The sequence below is a fragment of the Labrus bergylta genome, chromosome 7 (assembly GCF_963930695.1).
Source record: "Labrus bergylta chromosome 7, fLabBer1.1, whole genome shotgun sequence".
Classification (NCBI taxonomy): Eukaryota; Metazoa; Chordata; class Actinopteri; order Labriformes; family Labridae; genus Labrus; species Labrus bergylta.
In genome coordinates this window covers 20,176,600-20,197,161 of record NC_089201.1, presented here as the reverse complement: position 1 = coordinate 20,197,161, position 20,562 = coordinate 20,176,600, and the positions used below count along the sequence as shown (strand labels likewise).

The window sequence follows — 20,562 nt, the reverse complement described above, 5'->3', positions numbered from 1 at the left end:
TCTTGTTATATGATGTTTCAGCTAAACTTAGTTATTGGACATTAAATGAAACAGAATGTGTTGATTTCCTAGAGGGTGGTAATATACTAGCACAGAACACACACACTTTTAAGATCACTGCTCCACCCCTGTGCACAGAGTCTACGCACACACAGAAATCAGCACAGTATCCTCCCAGTCAACAGCCAAATAGAAAAATGTATTCTCTAATAGTCAAAACCAACTTCTTCACCTATTTTAAACCAAACTATATGTTCTTTTTGAACAGACAAAATTCGCAGCATAATGTGGTCACACACATACGCTCAAACAAACAGAAAGAGAAGTTCACACTCCAATCAGCCGGCAGTTCTAAACTTTATCAGGAATTTTTCTGTTCTTTTCTCGAAACTTGCTACCTGAATGGGTACAGACTATCCTCGCTGGTCTCTCCACTTCTGTTAAAAACAGATACTATATACACTTATGCTATGTATAAACGTCCTTTATTAGGCTCATGTGTATTTATCAGATTAAACAAACATCCTCTGAGGGGCTCATAGATTTTTATCAAATTGAATATATAAAGTCCCCTGAAACAAAGGGCTCATAGGTTTTTAACACTGATGAAGATCAGATAAGTAAAAGTCCTCTGAAACAAAGGCTCATATTTTTTATCAAATCGGATATATAAACGTCCCCTTAGACAAAGGGCTCATAGAGTTTTAACACTGATGAAGCAAAAATGTCCCCTCTTATAAGTTACTAAATCGCCTTTTAACCAATCACCTGCTATATATGCCTATTTAATAATACATCTATTCTATTTATCAATCACACATATACAAGAACATTTCCGGATCAAATACACATCTCCACACCACACAGACCTCTCAAAACCATCCAAATCACAACACAAGAGACAAGACACAGACAGAGACAGAGCCTTTCAGCAGCCACACAAACACTTCAGGCTGTATAGAGCTTGAACGCACACACATTCCAAGAACAGCTGCGCCTCAGCGAGCGCACACACATTTCAGTTCAGATTTTGAAGTCGACTCATTTATAATTTTCCTCTATCCAATCTTTTACTTTGGCCAAACTTTTAACAAATTGTCTTTTAACAAACTACTTCACACTGCATGCTTCAATGCACACTTTTTCCTTTACTTAGCGCTTTTTCCCACTTTTCTCAAAACTCTTATCTTTATTCCTTATCTTCACTTTTCATCTTTTTACTTCTCATCTTTACACTTCTCATCTTTATTTCTTCTCTTTTATTTCTTCTCTTTTATTTACCTACATTATACGTTTATCATCTATTCAAATACCCTGGCCAGGGATCCCCTTTGTTTTATTTTTACTCAAATTTGACTACTTCTTAAAGCCAACTTTCACTTCAGTGTCTAATTTACACATGACTTACTGTTAAGAGGATACGGGCCCTGTCCTTGTTAAACTTGCATGGTTATTTAGCTAACTGGTCTCGTTACTAGTTGCGCTTATGCTATCATTACCTTTCAACTTTTTTCATCTCTTCTTCTCTTATTTATCTCTTCTTTATTTTATTCCCCTTTATTTATATACTTTTTAACTCAATAAACCCCAATTTAGACGGAGAATTACTCCAACATCAACACATCATTGCACTTCAGTTCTTTGACAGTGCGGCCAAAATTGCCGATAGACGACAGAAACAGCTCCGCAATATGTGCAGCAAAAAAGAAAGAAACACTTACGAAGTGATGGAAATAATAAACAAGCTGTGGTCCCCTGCAGAAGGCCCCAACTGATCCTGTTCCGTGACGCCAAAAATGATGTGGATTTCCTTGTTGTTGATATGTTTGATGATGAAGAAATTCGCCGTTGAGACTGACTTGCTTTCAAAGAGTATAATTTCATTTAAGCAAGAAACAGAATCACTGGTCACGTCTGACCAGGAGGATCAAGAAGCCAATAATGATCTCTGTCGAACACACAGAGACAATTGCTTATATGCATCTAAACATCTGTTTTCCCGTCATGGGTCATAAAAACATCAAGTTACACAACCATATATGGCAATACTCCTATACAACACCTCAGTTTAAACATTCCACCTAAGGGGACTCCTAAATCTCCTTCAGATACTATCTCCAGACGCACCCATTGTAAACTTATATTATCTCTGTCCTGGTTACATCAGACACTTCAAGACCAAACCTGAATGAGATACAGTAGCTCCATTAGAAGAAGAAAAGATGGTACCACTACCATCCGACTGTAGGATGGGTACAACACGCACAGAGAAGTTTTTGTATTCATAGACTTTACTATTGATGAGCACTTCAGCTCAAATTCATGTACCGTATTTTCCGCACTATAAGGCGCACTTAAAAGCCTTTAATTTTCTCAAAAAACAACAGTGCGCCTTATAATCCGGAGCGCCTTATATATGGATCAATTGGTTAATTGGTTGATCCATACTGGTTGTACACGGCGCTCAGCGACACTGACTCGGATAATGACGAGAGGGAGCCGGGCATGTTGGATGCCGTACTCGCCCAACTGTTCAATTCGGACACTGAAGAAGAAGAATTCGAGGGATTCGTGGACGGGGAATGAACTGAAAAAGTGAGCTTTACGTGTTATACTTAACTGAACAATGTTGAGTTATGCACTAATGCAGGGGTACCCAACCTTTTTTGAACCAAGATCTACTTTTAAAGTTACCAGTCTGCCGAGATCTACCAGTCCACATAGTGAGCCATAGCCTTTACCAACAGCCTACAAACGCATTTAATACTCACACAACAAACAGAAAATAATAAATGAGAGTTCTGTAAAAAATAATGCAATTTTTTTAAACTCTTATTTTAGGGTAGGCTACATTTTAATATTACGTTTTGCGCTGTATGTTGGTGTGTCTCGTGCCCCGCGATGCTCACAGTCATGACAGCAGAGAGGAGCAGAGAAAAGTAGCTGCAGCTTCATCAAATGCGCTTAATACTCGTTGCATAGTTTCTATATATGACTTTTTGGTAAAACATTTACCCCCCCCGGTTTTACCTGCACGTCCTTGCGCATGCCTGCACTCTCTCTCTTGCGCGCTCTCTCTCTCTCTCTCTCTCTCTCGCTCGCTCTCTCGTGCACGCAGCAATTTCATGAATAAATGAAAAATTAAATACAAACAGGTCGGAAGTATACTTGGGCTCCCCACACAGGTATCGTGTGTGGGAAACAGTGCAATGAGATGAAATTGAAATCACTTTTCTATTTTACAATTGTATTTTATATTGACTAAACATCTCGCGATCGACTGAGAATCAGTCAGCGATCTACCTGTCGATCGCGATCGACTGTTTGGGCACCCCTGGTCTACATCATTCTCCTCAGAAAAAGTGTCCCATTCTGTGCATAAGAAGCAGCCTTTCAATGTGTCAATACTCTCTTTAGTCCATACATTGACAGATTTAACAAGAGGCTTGCTGCTCTTAAGAGCTGTTTTGTAAGTGGGGATCAGATGGATAGTGTTGTGGTCAGAATTTGCCAAAGGGGGTTTTGCGGAAGCTGAATATGCACCCTTGATATTTCCATAACATTTGTCCAATGTTTTTCTCTTCCTGGTGTCGCATTTTATATATTGTTCAATATATATAAAAGTCCAGTGTTCAGATTACAGTGTTTAAAATCTCCCATAATAAAGATGGGGGCGTTTGGTGTGCGTTGAAGCTGCTCTTGTACACAGTCCGCCACTTCAGAAGCTGCCCTGGATGCGTTACCGTCAGGGGAACATAAACTGAACATATCAGAATATTTCCAAACTCCCGGGGCAGGTAGAAAGGTCTTAGGCTAACACACAGTAGTTCAACGTCCTTGTTGCAGACAGTTCCCTGAACTGTGTACTGCCTGCACCACTTGTCATTGACATACACTCAGAGCCCGCCTCCTTTGCTCTTCCCGGAGTCCTCAGTTCTGTCAGCGCGGATATGGCTGAAACCTTCAATTTCGACCAAAGGCTCTGGTACATCTGATGTTAGCCACGTTTCAGTAATAGTCATTATGCAGGACTCACGGTATTCAAAGCAGGCTTTTGACAGTAGTCGGAGTTCGTCCAATTTGTTTCTCAGCGATCTGGCATTGCACAGGATCATAGATGGTAGTGGCGGCCGGCTTCCTCTCCTTCTCAGCCGCTGTCGGACGCCTCCTCTCCGGCCTCTTTTTCTCGCTCTCTGTCGGTGTGATGATCGTATCTCCTGAGGCAGGTCTTCTGTCATCAATCTCTGTGGATTTGCATCATTGCGAAGAGACAGTAGCAGCTCTCGTGTGTATTGTATCACCGGATTTACTCCGGTTGCTCGGCAGCTGTTAAAAAGTTCAACGAGGATCGTGATTGCCACTAAAAGAGTCCAAAAGCACGGCATGTTCATTCTCCTTTTGGTCTTCATTCATCCATTCTCACAGAACGGTAGTCCAAAATGATCACATACAAAATACAAACTTCTACAACAGCTCACTGGTGTCCGTGTCGCCGCAGGGCAGCGCCACCCTGAGCCATGCTCAGAAAGATGTGGTACCTTGGTAAGATCGAAGGGGTTAAACTCACAACTTCACTTTTCTGAGAGTTTTTTGTGACTTTCTTTGTGACTTTTTTTCAATTTTTTTAGACATCTTTTAAAACTGTTTTTTTGTGACTTTTTAGAAAAACAGTCGAATCCATATAACAAACTAGTATACGTTATATGGATTCTACTGTTTTTTTGTCTTCTTTTTTTATTTGTGATAGGCATACTGAAGTGTCTGATGTAACCAGGACAGAGATTATATAAGTTTACAATGGGCAGGTGTCACAATACTTGAATCATGACTCATTACACTATACCATCCAAATTACAGCAATAGCACTGGTGTTGATTATAACATCATCTATTCCACGCAATCTTATGATTACTTTATTACTCAATAATCTTAATTAAATTATGCAGTAATTAACTTACTGCACAAATAATAATGAAAATACATCACTACAAATGTAACTTCTGTATTCAAAGTCTTCAAAGTTTGTAAGTATTATCAGAAAACTGTAACGTTACCAAAACTTTAAAAAGTAAAAGCACAACAGTTTTTTTTTATATATACAGTATGTAGCCTATTTCTTAATATTACTGCATGTGGCATTTTACACCTAAAATGTTTAAAGTGGAGCTGTTTTAACTACTATAATCATTATTTCACTTTATTTTATTTCATTTAATTTTTTGCATTGTACTGAGCAACACAAACTGGGTATAGATAAAAATGTAGCAACACCTGAATAACATTTGCTAACATCAACCAGCAAGTAACTCTCTTTCTCCCTCTCTCATGTCAAGTTCCAGCCCTGAACTTCCACCAGCTCATCTCTCTGTCCCTCATCATCACATGTGACCCTACCATGCTGAGGCTGCACAACTGTCCGGCTCGCCTCAACTCTCTCTTCTTCACTCATGCTGCTAACTTCTTGGATGCTGCTGCTAACGTCAACTTGTGCCTCAGTGCTGCTGCCGGCTATGCTGCTGAACATTTCAGTGAGCTTGCGACATTTAGCGGCTTCACTTTCTAAATGTCGCATTTTTTTTCCCTCGCCTTCTCAGCCCCACCCTTTTCTTTGTGTTTTTTTACCGACATTATCCATATTTTTGTGCTTCACTACTACTACCAAAGATCGTCTTCGCTGCTACTAGTGATGTGTCGGTCATGAACGATTCGTTCAAAAAGAACGAATCTTCTAGGTGAACGAACTGAACTGAATCACTTACTGAAAAGAGTCGTTCATTTCTCAACTTCAGTTGCGCTCTCCTCTCTCCCGTCTCGTATCTCTCTCTAGACCGTAAGAGTCGCTCAAAGCCCGCCCTCCCTCTCCCTTTCATGTCCGTGATACATACTGACTGAACCAACAGGACGGAGTCGGTCGGGAGACTTTTTTAACATCCACTAACAATCGTGTTTCAGTCAGTACATTGTGTGTGTGTGTGTGTGTGTGACTGAGGCTGGTGACTCGCAGTCTCGCTTGTTCACGTTCACTGAACGAACTGAACGAGAGCACCGCCTCCGAGTCACTCTCTTCCTCTCAGTCAGTCAGTCAGTGAGTGATTTGTGTACTGAACGTACTGAACAGAATGGTCGGGGAAAATAAATGTGATTGTTTTAGCAGCTTTCAGTTTGCAAACTGTAACTTTATCCAACTAAATTCTCAGCTCATTAGTTTATTATTCACCACCTGCTGTTCTCAGTACGATCGCGAGCAGAACTAAACGTTCGGTCGTATTTCAGCTTATGAAATTCTGATTCTCAGACAGAGCTGCAGAGAAGTACTGAACGATTCGGTGAACGAATCTTTTGAACGAATCACTTTACTGAACTGATTCTAATGATTCAGTACACTGAAAATAACTGCTTTTCACATCACTAGCTTCTACAACTACTTCTACCTCTTTTAGATTATAGCTGGTGGGCACAGGCAGCTGCCGGCTGGCATCCAACTTTAAGACGCATTGTTTCCACCTACCGGACTGGAGTGTGAAACAGTAAATTAGCAGGAAAAAAAAAAACTGGTGATGACTGCGTGGCGGCCGCCGGCCATCCTGGAGTACCGGCCGTTCTGTGATTCTCCAGAACACACAGATGGCCAGTCCGCCCCTGCACCCAGAGGTGAACGTGTTGTGTTGATCACCTAAAAGTTTCAGTGCGAAATCACTTCTAAATGCAGTAGCCTGCTGTTGCGCCTTTATCACCAGCTTTCATCAGACCGTAAATATGTAACTATTACTGAACATTTCATTCTTATACAAAGACGATATCACGCACAGGCTGCCCGATCATACAGAGGTCCGCTGGTTTAATCATGGAGCAGCGCTAAAATTCTTCCTTGAATTGCGCACGGAGATGGCAGAGATTCATGGAGCATAAAAAGTCAGTGACAGAGTTAGATCACGATATTGCGGACACGTAGAAGAACGGACTGCCAGACTCATGAAAAGTCGTTTAACTGAGTCTACTTAGTTGAAGAACGTGCACTCCACACGGAGCTGATCAGACTGCAGTGCGCAATGCTGAAGGATCAATTCAAGTCAGTTTGTTTGGAAACATGTTATCATTTTATAATGCCTCATACTTAAAGACCCGAAGATGCATCAAAGACACTCTGTTTGTTTGTGACAACAATTCACGTGAGCAGGTTTTATCTGTAATGAACCTTAACGAGTGCAAACTGTGCTGTGGCCTGACACACACTGATCTAAAGTCTCTCTCTCTCTCTCTCTCTCTCTCTCTCTCTCTCTCTCTCTAATGCACTGAGCCCAGGGCAGGTAGAATAAGGTGTCAAAGTGTCTATAACCTTGAATAGCAATATTTAAACATAATATAATAATCTCAATCAAAACATAATTATTGATGTTTTCTTCTGTAATGTGGTACATTTAAATATTTCCATGTGCCAACATGCAGTTTGCAATGACAGAGTTAACCCCTCTGCTTAATGTTAATGTTAAAGTTTTCTATACAATCATACATTAGCCTATATATCCATGTGTTGAGTTATAGTGATGTCGGCAAAATGAGTCCGGCCCACTTGAGGTCTCATTTGGACAAATCCGGCCCCCGACCCAATAGGACTTTGACTTTGACATATCCTTTAGAGTCTAAAGGATATAATATATCTTAAAAAAAAATATGGAAAACCGTTTTAACTTCTGCATGAACATGCTCATCCAGACACGCCTGAGACAAAACATAAACGGCATATCAGTCAGTATGCTCGTGTCAAACACAAAGACAAAGGACACTTTGTCTATAATGTAATTTTTATTTAGTTTTGTAAACACACGATACAGATTCAGGTAATAATAATAATAATACTTTATTTGTATAGCACTTTTCTATACAAGTAGCAAAGTGCTTTGCAACAGAAAATAAAAGCAGAGACAATTAAAGCAACAGGCAGAGCGTAAACAAGCAGACAACAAAATCAGACTAATAAAATGAAAAATAAAAACAATTAACGATATCACAGAGTAAAAGCATTTTTATAAAAGAATGTCTTGAGTAGAGATGTAAAACAAGGGACTGACTCTGCAAGTCTGATCTCCTCTGGCAGGCTGTTCCAAAGTCTGGGGGCTCTGACAGCAAAGGCCCTGTCCCCTTTAGTTTTTAGCCTGGAACAGCCGGTAGGGCTCTGCCAGAGGATCGCAGACTGCGTATTGGTTCATAAGTGGTTAAAAGGTAGGCAAGTTATAGTTTTTTTGTAGTTTTAGTTTCAGTCAACCAAAATGATTTTACAGTTCATTTTCCATCAGTTTCCATAATAACCATAACCATAATGAGAATGAAGATTATCTGTTCACAATGATCACAATGATCAAAGTAATGGAGATTAGGACCCCTATGCCAATCAGAATAGAAGATATAATGTTGAAGGTGCGGGCGGTTCCTCCATAATGTCGAGCCCCCTCCAGATCACCAACCATCTTCCGATCTCTGGACTGAAATGACAGAAGCACCTCTCATTATGTTCAGTAAATTGTTTATCTTCAAGAAAAAAACAAAGTTGAACACGTTTATTTTTTACATCTTTGTCAAGATAATGCAAATATTTACGGATGATTGAATGATTGTATAATGAAGCGAAAATGGTCTTCATCTCAAACCTGTCATCCTTTCAATGATGAGTCTTTTTTTTCTTACTCACTGATAGTTTGGAATTTCAAATTGAAAAAATCTCCAAAAAGACCCTTCAAACAAAGCGAAGCTTTTAACAATACTTTTACATGTTTTTGAAATTTAAGAACTTCACTCAAGTTTTCTGCAAAAACCACAGGAAAATTCTTCTCCTGGTATTGTTCATGAACATTTTATGCTTTTTCAATGTCAAAGACCGAGTTATTTTGTTCATCAGTGAGTCTTAACTGATGTTTTTAAACTGACCTTGATGGAGTAGATGAGAGCCACCAGTCCGAGGCAGAAGGGGTTCGAGTAGACGAAGGAGAAGAAGGACCAGATGATGTAGTCTTCGGGGGGCTCAGTGACGATGTTCACAGTGGTGGACTGAACCACTAAAGGCTGTCCTGGATATCTAGGCTGTCCTGGATATCCTTCATATCCTCTTCCCTGCAGTAGAGGATCTTCAGGATTCATCTCAGTCGTCTTATCTGTAGGTTTGGAGTGCAGGCTGCAGGAGGGTGTACACACACTATGATCGTGTCGCTGTGAGTGTTGGTGTGCTCCTTTGAGGGTAAGCACAGCACAGGCTGCTTTTCTACCTGATACCAGCCAATGAGGTAAAACCAACCTGACCACAATGGGTATGCAAGATTAGCTTCTTCTTAAACTTTGAATAACACCCATTCTTGAGAATTGGGAAAAATCATGTCCCAGGAAAACAAGATTAAAATTATCACTTACAAATACACTTATTATGAAAATCTATTTTTTAGAGATTTTTATATAAACCAATTTGAAATACCTAATTTTGGTTCTGATTTCTTTTCTTTTTAATTCTAAACCTGCCCTTTGACAGAAAACACCCTTGTCCAAGACAAAAATTGAAAACTTTAAACTATTTAAAAATGTGTCAAAATCATACAAAATCTTAAAACTACAAAACCTACTGATACAACGGGTGTAAAGGGGGATGACATTTAAGTATCGTTAAGCTTTCTATTTTTTTTAGAAATTCATTAAGTGATGCTATCAGGTGTCTCAACCATAACACGTCAACTCCGTAATCCCTTAAATATCAGAACTAAATAAGGTCTTATGGTTTATTAATTTGTGTTTTGGTTGGCATTGAGAGAACTCTAAGCAACTTTAAAAACTGAAATGGTAACTTACTATAGATGAGCTAGATGAGATTAACTGGCATTTTAGTTTTCTCTTCTCATACAGCGTTGAAGAAAACAAAGATGTCTTCAAACAAAAGAACGAGACATGAAAGCTGCTGTTAAGCTTCGATTTAATACAGGCACTAAATACAAATCTGATCTTAAACATTCATATAAAATATATTTTTTACACTTTGAAGAGTTAGCAAACACACAACAGGTCATACAGTGTATATTACACAGTGACACAATAAACTGTGCATTTAGTCGAGGCTCTTTTTCTCTGCATAGAATGGACAAACATGAAAGCCCTAAACTACATTTCTAGTCAGTCTGAAAGAAAACCAGAATAGGAGGGAATTAGTGGTCGTGTTTTTTGATTCGGATGAGGATGTAGTTGCTGTTTTTTTAATGCTACTTAGCCACATTAACCCTACGTTAACTGATAGACCACGATATAAATCAACAAAGTTTCTCTTTTCCACTAAAGAGAAGTTAATCAATGATTTTTGAGTTTCAGGTTAATTTATTTATATTTGTATTTAGTACAAAAAGGCACTATTGACTTTTTGATGAAGTGAAAGTAATTGTGTCCTTTTTGTAAACTGCATTACTGACATGCACGCGCCCACAAACACCTCCAGATCAAACTGAAAAATCATTTCAGTTTGAAAGTTCTTCTCATGAAGAACGCAATGATTTTTGAGGTTCAGTCAATCGTGAGGAAAACAAGCCAACGCTTATGATTGCCTGCAGTGAAAAACAAAAATACTGCTTCTTGCAAAGAAGTAGTGCCAACACTACATAAAAAAATCAATGTATTTTACAACCTGATCGGAGATTAATGCTGAATATGTCACACATTGAATCACATGTGAATGTTAAAAGAAGACTAACAGAATAGCTGATTTGGATTTTTTTTTGGAGAGAGATGAATCAATCCAACATACAAACATAACCTAAGAAATAATCACTCATCCTGGTACATGGAAGAAGCTGAGGTTGAACTTGAAACTCCAATCACACCTATATTTAAAAACAAACAAACATTAGCATTGAGGCCATATTTGGTCAAAGGCAAGCCCTCCATTTCGTCATGCTGTACTCGATCTAGTTAACATTAGTTGCCATAGTGGTCTTTGTTTCAGTCTGTAAAGAAAATAACAACTAAACAACTTCATCTGTTTTTTAAATTAGTGTTCAATCAAGACAAATGACAGAGATAAAGAATCTGCTGAATATTGAAAGCTTTGAGGATTTTGAGGAAAATCAACTGTTTGGATGGACTGAATGAAAAAAAACAAAAAAAAACACAACCCTCACATTACAAGTCGGTGTTTCAGTCTCGTCATTATACTAATTGTTTAGTCCAATCTCGTTACTCTTAGTAGCAGTTGTTAATCAAGAAGTGCATTTGCTCTGTGATACATGAGGGTGCTGCCCCTTCTGGAAATTTAAGGCATTACATCTTGGAGGATGCGGCGACGGCCGAGACTCCTGGACGGCTGTAGACATGCACGGGTGTGTTCTAAGAGAGTGGAAGTGAAAGAGAGAGAGAGAGAGAGTTGGTACAACTGTACACACAGATGCAGAAAACGTTATCTGCAGACAACTGTTTACGACAACATTAATAAATCTGCATTACGAAATGTTGCCACCAGACACACAAAAAAATATATACAGTATATCCAAATGTTCCGACAATTAATGTGCCCAATGTCTGTCATGGAATAACTTTCATTTCTGTTTAACATCCTTGTCCTCGTGAGCAGGCTGAATGTTATCCTTGATCTATAAACATCTGTATACAATATGAGCTCAAATACTGAAGACTGAAAATGGTAAATTGACTTGTATAGCACTTTTTTCTAGTCTTCTGACTACACAAAGTGCTTTTACACTACATGTCACACCCACACATTCACACACTGATGTCAGAGGCTGCTATGTCAAGTGATCATCAGAAGTACCTAATCCCATTCACACACATTCATACACCACACACGAAGCAGCAGGAGCAATTAAGGGTTAAGTGTCCTGCCCAAGGACACATCAGAGATGTTTCTGCAGGAGCTGGGGATCGAACCCTCAACCTTCCAGTTGAGAGACGGCCAACTCTACATCTGAGCCACAGCCGCCCCATGTCAGTCCTTGTCAGAGGATGGCAGTCAGTGACAGTAAGGCCTTCTCTGCTGGCCTTAACACTGAATCAGAATCACAAATTTTATATATATATATATATATATATATATATATATATATATTTTTTTTTTTTATTATCATTATTTTTTATTTATTTATCGTGATTATGATTTTTGCCATAATCAAGCAGCCCTACGATAGTTGCCTTGATATTTTAAGCTAGGGTAGATCATTCATGTCAGAAACCTTTTTTTTTTCTATGCAATGTTTTAATTTTCTATGCCGACAGTAAATAATTCATCAACTGCTCTGATAAAATGAAGTAAAAAAATCCATTCATATGCAAACATTTGCTCCCCACTGAACAGCTGTTGAGGAAAACCATTAAATTTAAATGTGGACCTGCTAGAATAGCTGAAAACAATAGTCAGGACACTTCCAAAAGTTTTAGTCTTCCTCTGGGAAGTCCAAAATGTCAAAGTCATGATGACACTTAAGAAACAGCGCCCAGGGAATCCCCTCAGTCATTCAGATTCCTGCCTGAATGTTTGCTTCAAGTTTTATAAACATATCAAAACTACTCGCCAAGAATCAATCAGACAGTTACTATTTACCTTCTGGGCCTCATCATTGAACTTGTTGAGAAGATTCTGAACCCGGTTTCCATAGTCTGGATGGACAGCCTTCAAGTTCTCAACCTGCAGGAGAAAACAGATAATATGATATTCAGGCCCTGAAAAAGATGTTCTTTATACTTCTAACAATCAGAGTCTGATCAAATGTCTTTTGTCAAACGGTCCAGATATGATGATTCTTTTGGAAGATAGAATACCTTATTGTGATTTGACTTATTTAATTATTTATTTATTTATTCATGTTTATTATTATAAATATTAATTAATTAAAATTAAGCCTGTCTTGTACCCTGAGCACGCTTCATTATTAAGTAAAGCCATGCATGTGTTGTATTACGACCTTATGTGCAAGAGGTAGCCGTGCTCGGGCCCGGTTAGTCCTGGAGCAGTGTGAGAGCAGGCCAGCGGGGTAATGGGGAGGGGGGGCAACCGTGCTTAAGCACAGTACGGGACAACTTTGCTCGTGTGAGTGCGCCCTAAGCCAAATAGGGCAGCCTACCTATAACTCCTGTATTCTCATGTAAAGAGGCACTTTGGAGACAGATATGAAAAACAGGGTGAGGAGTGTAGCTTCCAGCATTATTCAAATGAACAAAATGACATACATAAGAAGGAAGAAAGTTAAGAAATAGCTCATAAACCAGGAAATGCCAGTGATTTAGTCAACATGACAATGCAGGGAAGCTGACACAAGCATATAGTGCCAGGTGCAGTGATGAGTAAGGGCCTTCAGATTCTTAATGAACCTGAATAATCCATGGTATCTGACATCACTGAGAAAATGTGTGCACAAAAAAGATGACTTAAAAGTCTTTATGTAAAAGTTAGCAAATCAACCATTAAGAAGCCCTCAGACTCATTCATATCATTCTGCAATCATAGTAGAAGTCAGGATCAGTACAAATCACTTCTCCCTGACAACTTGTTAAAAAAACAAGTCAGTGCATTCACCAGTTTAATAACCAAGCATGACAGCATCAAGCATGTCCAGGTGACAGAGACTGTGTGGATAATAATGCAGTGAGGACTCACCATGCGCTTTTGGATGAAGAGCTGGGCTCCTTTCAGGGCACCAGCCATGTTACTGCAAAGCCTCTCCCGCTCCTCCTCATTCAACACCTCGGTGTAGAAGGTCCGAACCTGCAATTCAAATTTGAAAACACACATTAAAAACCTGGTAAGAGTAGATTGAATCAAAATGATATCCATTTCAGTCCACTTCATACAGACAGGATAGCTTCTAAAATAAAGCCAATCATCTCTAGCCTTGTCACGATCCTGGTTACCTTAGAGTAGTAACACACATACAGTTCATGTGTAGATTAGTTCACTTGTTTTGCTCTACAATGATTCATTATTCTTGATTTTCATTTCAGTCTTTATTTGAAAACCATATTGACTTATGTCCATGGTGACTTGTGAAAGAGGAGGAACCTGTTAGACATAACACTGATTTATTATGTTGGGCTCTGAAGCGGTTAGCTGTGTCTGTTTGTTTGGTACAGGGCAGGAAGCGCACAGGAAATTAGGAAAGAAAAAGAACCACCCTGTGGTGAAATGGCACCAGTCAGTTGTGTAAACCGGAAATCCTGACAACTGAAAGCATTGCCCAAGAAAACGTGCTTGTAATATCGGGATGTTTTCTTCACCTGTGTGACATTGTCCTCATCTGCACTGTTGTAACGGCTCACATCTGGAGACACCTTGAACTTGGACTCCACAAACTGAGGCTGGGTGTCAGGAGCACTGAAGCTGTTGGGATAGTAGTTTGGGGCTCCACCTAGAAACCGGACAGAACAAACTGCTATGTTAAAATCTGAATAGAATAAAGAACTTTATTGACTGTGTGCATGGATGACTGAGGTTAGTTTTAAACTCAGTTTGAATTAGATGAGCAACTTACAATTCTTCTTAAACACCCTCCTATTAGTATGAGTCCTATTGCATTTCATACAGTCTCAATGGCGACATCTGTTGGGCAACTCTTGGTCTTGCCCTGTTGTATTTTACCAAGTCTGTTCAGAAAACTAAATATTTGTATGACTGGATGTGAGTGGGAGATCAAATGTATTAAACTGATGTGTTTTATAGACTGAATTCACTCTAACTTCATCACTCAGGTTTGATGTTTGTCGTGGTGTGCTTTGTCTCAGACAAGGTGGCTCATCTTTCCTGGACACACTGTGAGTAACCCAATCGCTGCAAATACTACAATGCTCCTTTGATATATACAGACTAAAAGATAGATTAGGTAGATTATACAAGATTTATTTTTTGTGCTACATACAAAGCTTCAACAGTAAAGCCTTTGAGTCTGTCTCTGTTATTGCGTCACACACAGGTTGGACTATGACTCACCTTGGTTGTCAAACATGCACATCGGACCATCGCGCTGGTAGTTGGTCACACGGGTCCTGAATGGACAGTTGACAGGGAGCTGCAGGTAGTTAGCTCCCAGCCGGTGTCGATGCGTGTCTGGGTAGGAGAAGAGACGGCCCTAGACAAAGATAAAGGAGATGAACATCAACAGGGCATCGCTTAACTGAAGGGTCTGTCTTTAAAAAAACAAAACAAGATTTCTCGTTGGTCATTTATTCAAAAGATTAGGGTCCAGACTAAGACCTGCTGGGAGACAATAAAGTCTTGGGGGTCACCAAATACCCTCATTAAGATGCCTGAACATGCACTTAAACAGGACACCATAGAGACAGTTATTATTTGAAGTTACAGGAACAGTTTAGCTGAAATAACTTTTTTTAGATTCAGTATTACTGGAAAATGTGTCAAGAATAACAAATGAAAAGAAAGAAAGTTGTGTTTACCTGCAGCATCTTGTCTGGGCTGGCCTCGATGCCTGGTGGCATGTTGCTGGGATCGAAGGCGAGTTGCTCCACCTCAGCAAAGTAGTTCATTGGGTTCCTATTGAGCACCAGTTTGCCCACAGGGATCAGAGGGTACTCTTTGTGAGACCAAACCTGAATGAGATACAGTAGCTCCATTAGAAGAAGAAAAGATGGTACCACTACCATCCGACTGTAGGATGGGTACAACACGCACAGAGAAGTTTTTGTATTCATAGACTTTACTATTGATGAGCACTTCAGCTCAAATTCATGTAAACATTTAAAACTAGACATAGGATACAGAGCCACTGTTACTTTGACACAAACACTGATTTCAGTTATCAGATGTTTAAAATGCTAACAAAAAGGGAGGCAGAAACACTAAGACATATTGCTCATGGACATCTTGATGTCTGAACAGTGTGTGCCTTGAACTTTTTGTAATTTCTGACATCTTTAGCAGGAATATGCAACAGAGCAATAGAAACTTTTCTAAAGTGTGTCCTTCATTTGTGGAGCTTCTCTTTCATTTTAGACTTAATCAGGTAAAAGTGTTTTTATCAACATTACATTTTTTATTGATTAGTTATTTGTCTCCTCCTGAGGGGATAACTGTATTAACTTAGAGCAATAAGCAGATTAATAATTTCATAACCCTTAAAATCATTATTCCTCTTAGTCATACTATGTTTAATAACGAACAATGCTATCCACAAACAGATACTTGAAGTCTCCTACAACAGCTCAGACTGTGAGTGCATCTTAGCCTTTTGGTACAACTGCTGTAGAAAGACGTGGTACCTTGGTAAGATCGAAGGGGTTAAACTGGAACTTCTCTGCCTCCTCAAAGGTCATGACCTGGATGTGAAAAGTCCAGGATGGGTAGTTTCCATTGGCAATGGCGTTGAACAAGTCTCCAATGGCATAATCTGGGTTGGTTGAGGCCAGGCGCTCTGCCTCCTCCACTGGCAGATTCTTTATTCCTTGATCAGTCTGACAAACCGAACATAGGACATCTGAGAAATGCCAAAATCCCAGGAGGGGGTAAGATAGAACTAAAGACTCAAACAAACCTTGAAGTGGAACTTGCAGTAGAAGCCCTCTCCATTAGCGTTCACCAGTTTGAAGGTGTGAGAGCCGTAGCCGTTCATGTGACGGTAGCCATCAGGCAAACCTCGATCACTGAACAAGAAAGTCACCTGCGGGGGGGGGGGGGGGGGGGGAGACACGAGACAGGCCAACTTTGACGTCATCCACAAAAACCATGACTTTGTTTGAAGTAGTATATGAAGTAGAACAAGCGGTATGGTACACCGCCAGCCTACTTTACGAACCTGATGCAGACTCTCAGGCCTCAGGCTCCAGAAGTCCCACACCATGTCGGGGTCTTTCATGTGAGTCTGAGGATTGCGCTTCTGGGAGTGGATGAAGGACGGGAACTGCACAATATAAAGAATGCAAGTGTGGTGAGATTTTCACTAATTCGTGTTGACAATAATCTCAATAAATGTCGCTCTGATCGTGTTTTGGCTGCAGTATAAAAAGAATGTTTTTTTGTTGTTGTTGTTGAAGGAATACTTTAAACTGCTGTGTTTTTTGTTGTTGCATGCTTTAAAGAAGAATCTATTACATTGACATCCTCCACTCACCAGCAGGGCGTCCCTGATGAAGAAAATGGGGGTGTTGTTGCCAGTCAGGTCCCAGTTGCCCTCCTCAGTGTAAAACTTGACAGCAAAGCCTCGGGGGTCTCGCACCGTGTCTGCTGATCCTGACTCACCAGCTGTAAAATGACCCCAATATGAGTTCAAAAGTATTTCTATCTTACTAGAACACCCAAACATCTCAGGTGTAGATGTGTTGAAGAATGTAACAGCAGTGCTGAAAGGAGAAGAACTCCTGCGCGCTTCAAAAACCTTTACAGGTGATACAAAACTTTTAAGATTTAAAAATCATACCTCTAAACAGTCTTGTAAAGTACATATACTGTAATCACATAATATTATAACCAAACATTGTGATTCTCTCCAAACCTCACATACATGAAAGGAGATTTTTTTTTCATTCACAAATAATATATGCATGCTTATAAAAGGATAAGAAACCAACGATTTGCATGTTTGCAAATCACAGCTTTTAGAAATACCACAATTCAAAATGTCTGGATTATTTTTATCTCTATCATTATAAGGCGGATCTTTGTTTCCAGCAGACTTGAGGATCAGGTAACGTGACAATAGAAATGGATGTTTGGAGAACGGAGAAAAAAAACAATTTCATCCCATCGTCCCTCAAATATATTTTCACTATTTCAATGGGGAATCTGTAAAGAGCCCTGCTGTTACTTGACATTTTACAAAGTTAATCTCACCCACAGTGGAGAAGCGGATTGCAATAGGTGTTGTCTTGCCAACATGTTCAAACACTTTAGCCTTGGTGTAGCGACTGATGTCATGAGTCACCTCAAAGTAGCCAAACGCCCCTGTGTTATCAGGAAAGAACAATAAGAGAGGGCTTTGTTTAGTTCACATACAAGCTCAAACATGCCTAGCACAAACGATTTGTAGATGACTGCTTAGTCTGGTTCATTGGTATTTCACCATGCACTTCAAAGAACGCAGCTCTTTCCAGACAGAACAAAACCCAACATGAATTGTTTAATATCTATCCAAAGTCTCAGGCCTTGATCTGAAAAGCTCGCAGAGATTAACGTCCGTCTGAAGATAATCCAGAAACCTTCAGTTACATTTACTTTTGATGTCAGTGCGCTATTATTTAACAAAGACTGTTTTAAATGCTATAAATGTTGAATATTATGATGAAAATAACTACGATATTCCCTCTAATCATATTAACTTGGAAATAATCTTAACTATGTCATGTGTTTATAGTTGAATGAAAGCTTAAAAGTGGACCCTCAATTAAATTGATGTTTGTCTCAAAAATTGATCGCTAGATTGTAAATGAACTACAAAGCAAAATATTTGGAAAAATCCAAAAATTGCAATAAATTATGACTCAATTGCATTATGGTGCATGCTAGCATTTTCATATAGCTAGCTAAAACTAGTTCATGCACTGTAACCAAACCTATGTATGAACACAACATGTACAGGTCTTGTACATTTGCACAATGAAACATTTCACATTATTAGCTTCGACTGGTCCTTGACGTACGTTATTGTAAAAGTATTGTTTTGGTATTAAACTATGGTAACCTGACTGTGCATGTTCTACAGACAAACCTAGTAATAGTATTTAACACACCAGCATCACACAATCTAAACTGACTGTGTATTCTAGTTTATGTTTACAGATCATGTTCAAGTAAAGACACAATGTTTGCAGAAGGAGGAAGTTGAACAAGGACACAAAGGATACCCAACTCTCTGTTTTTAGAGGGGAGGAAGAAAAAAACAGCCCCAGCTTCATTGTGTAACATCAACCTGATACAGACAACACAGAAGGTATGACTGATTACTTCCCAACACTAACCCGCCCCTTTGGCATGCACCACTCTCTCCGGGATTCGTTCTCGGTCAAAGTGGGCCATCTCATCTGTGAAGACCACATCCTGAACCAGCAGAGGGCCCCTGGGTCCTGCAGTCTGCTCGTTGAGCTTGTCTCCGATCGGATGGCCCGCCCCTGTGGTCAGTGTGTCCGGCCTCTGTTGACAACGGAATCCAAATGGGGACAAACACATTGTTACGCAACCTTTTTAAATGAAGCGCTTCAAAATGTTTCACTTTCTTAACTTTGAACTGCGGCTAAGTACAGATTGACCATTGAAAGGGTTAGGGGCCCAAAAAGGTGCAACTTAAAAGATCTTGTTTAGTGTGAAACAAAAAAAAAACAAATCCTATCTAAAAGAATACACAGAAACAATGTCATCTGAGAAGCCAGAAGTAGCCCATATTTTGAAACCCATCTTGACGCAAGTTGCTGATTCGTTTGCACATCGCGCCGAAATTAAACTTGTCACTGAAACAATTCAAATTGCATTTTAAAAAAAAGGAGTAAACTGTAACTTTGGTCATGTTGAAATAAAAGCTTTATTCACATTTCTGCCTAGGGACAACGGATGCAAAGTAGCTTGTTAACTAAATGTGGTGCAAAGTATCTCTTCTCTCCTGAGACTGATGTCACTTTGAACACTGTCCCTGATTCAAATAAACTAAACTACATATTTCTGCAGCTGACACAGTCCTGATAACTGCGTTGAGGTCAAAAGTGGGTCCATCAAATGAACAACATTATCTAATTGGACAAATCCCGTTTCAGTATGTCCACAGCTGTGTGTCATTTACATGAAAATGAGCAGCTATTATGCAGGTCGTGGTTTGTAAAAAAAAAACAAAAAAAAAAAACCAAGGTGATGAAGGCTGTTTGCTCTGCTCTGGTTATATAACTCACCAGGTTGAAGTTCAGCAGCCTCTGGACGACGGCCTACTTCTTATCTTTGCACTGTTTCTTTATGGGCATTAAAGCTGTGTAGTGTGTGGCTGAAATGGTTGGTTGGTTACCCAACAGTGGGCACTTTAGCATGTAACATTAGCATGTGACTGCTAACATAAAACCTGCAGACAATGACGACAATATCTCCAAACACTTTACGGCACAACATGAAAAATGCATCTTCAAATGCAATGATAGCTCGTCCCACAAGCTACCTAGCTTTAGGTGTTTGATCACTAACGTTAGCTGGTGGTTACCTTAAACGACCTCTCACCCAATTTTAGCTGCGCAAAAAAAACAACAACAACAACAACACACTTGATGTAAAATGCAGCGTGTTCACAGACCTGCACGCCTCTGCTCTCCTTCCAGAGCTTCATTTGGTCGGTAGCTTTATCCCTGCTGTCAGCCATCTCGACAGGTTAGCACTTGCAGACGTTCAGGCGACAAAAAAAAAGAAACAAACTCTCCAGAGGATGTTGTGGACGAAAGCGTTTTCTGTTTTATCCCAGAGCCTTGAAATGTCTTCCTGGACTTTGCTCAATGGCACCGCCCCCTTCTGTGCCCCTCTTTTCCTATTGGTTGAGAGGAGAAGACTGGGCCTGACTTTAATGCTGTGCTTACGTATTACGGTAATATTTACAGTCTATGCGTATTACCGAGCAATAAAGG

General features: G+C 39.7%; 3 protein-coding genes across 3 annotated transcripts in view; all 3 read right to left on the bottom strand.

Annotated features, from left to right (window-relative positions):
- LOC109975891 (catalase-like) overlaps nucleotides 1-4,558 on the bottom strand; it is a 46,285-nt gene extending 41,727 nt beyond the window's left edge. The window contains exon 1 of the mRNA XM_065956980.1: nucleotides 4,539-4,558. The gene's annotated coding sequence lies outside the window, so the exon portion shown is untranslated. The remainder of the gene's footprint in view (nucleotides 1-4,538) is intronic.
- A 3,772-nt stretch (nucleotides 4,559-8,330) lies between these two features.
- On the bottom strand, nucleotides 8,331-9,132 carry LOC110005440 (dispanin subfamily A member 2b-like). The gene is made up of 2 exons (XM_020660796.3): nucleotides 8,923-9,132; nucleotides 8,331-8,480 (listed from the first exon to the last, which is right to left on the bottom strand). Exons 1-2 carry the CDS (start codon nucleotides 9,130-9,132, stop codon nucleotides 8,331-8,333), a joined length of 360 nt encoding a protein of 119 aa, XP_020516452.1.
- An 800-nt stretch (nucleotides 9,133-9,932) lies between these two features.
- Nucleotides 9,933-20,422, bottom strand: cat (catalase). The gene is made up of 13 exons (XM_020660768.3): nucleotides 20,238-20,422; nucleotides 18,931-19,102; nucleotides 17,807-17,917; nucleotides 17,088-17,218; nucleotides 16,773-16,877; nucleotides 16,512-16,637; nucleotides 16,240-16,431; nucleotides 15,418-15,570; nucleotides 14,954-15,092; nucleotides 14,245-14,375; nucleotides 13,628-13,735; nucleotides 12,575-12,658; nucleotides 9,933-11,346 (listed from the first exon to the last, which is right to left on the bottom strand). Exons 1-13 carry the CDS (start codon nucleotides 20,301-20,303, stop codon nucleotides 11,281-11,283), a joined length of 1,584 nt encoding a protein of 527 aa, XP_020516424.2. The 5' UTR covers nucleotides 20,304-20,422; the 3' UTR covers nucleotides 9,933-11,280.
- Nucleotides 20,423-20,562: the final 140 nt, after the last annotated feature.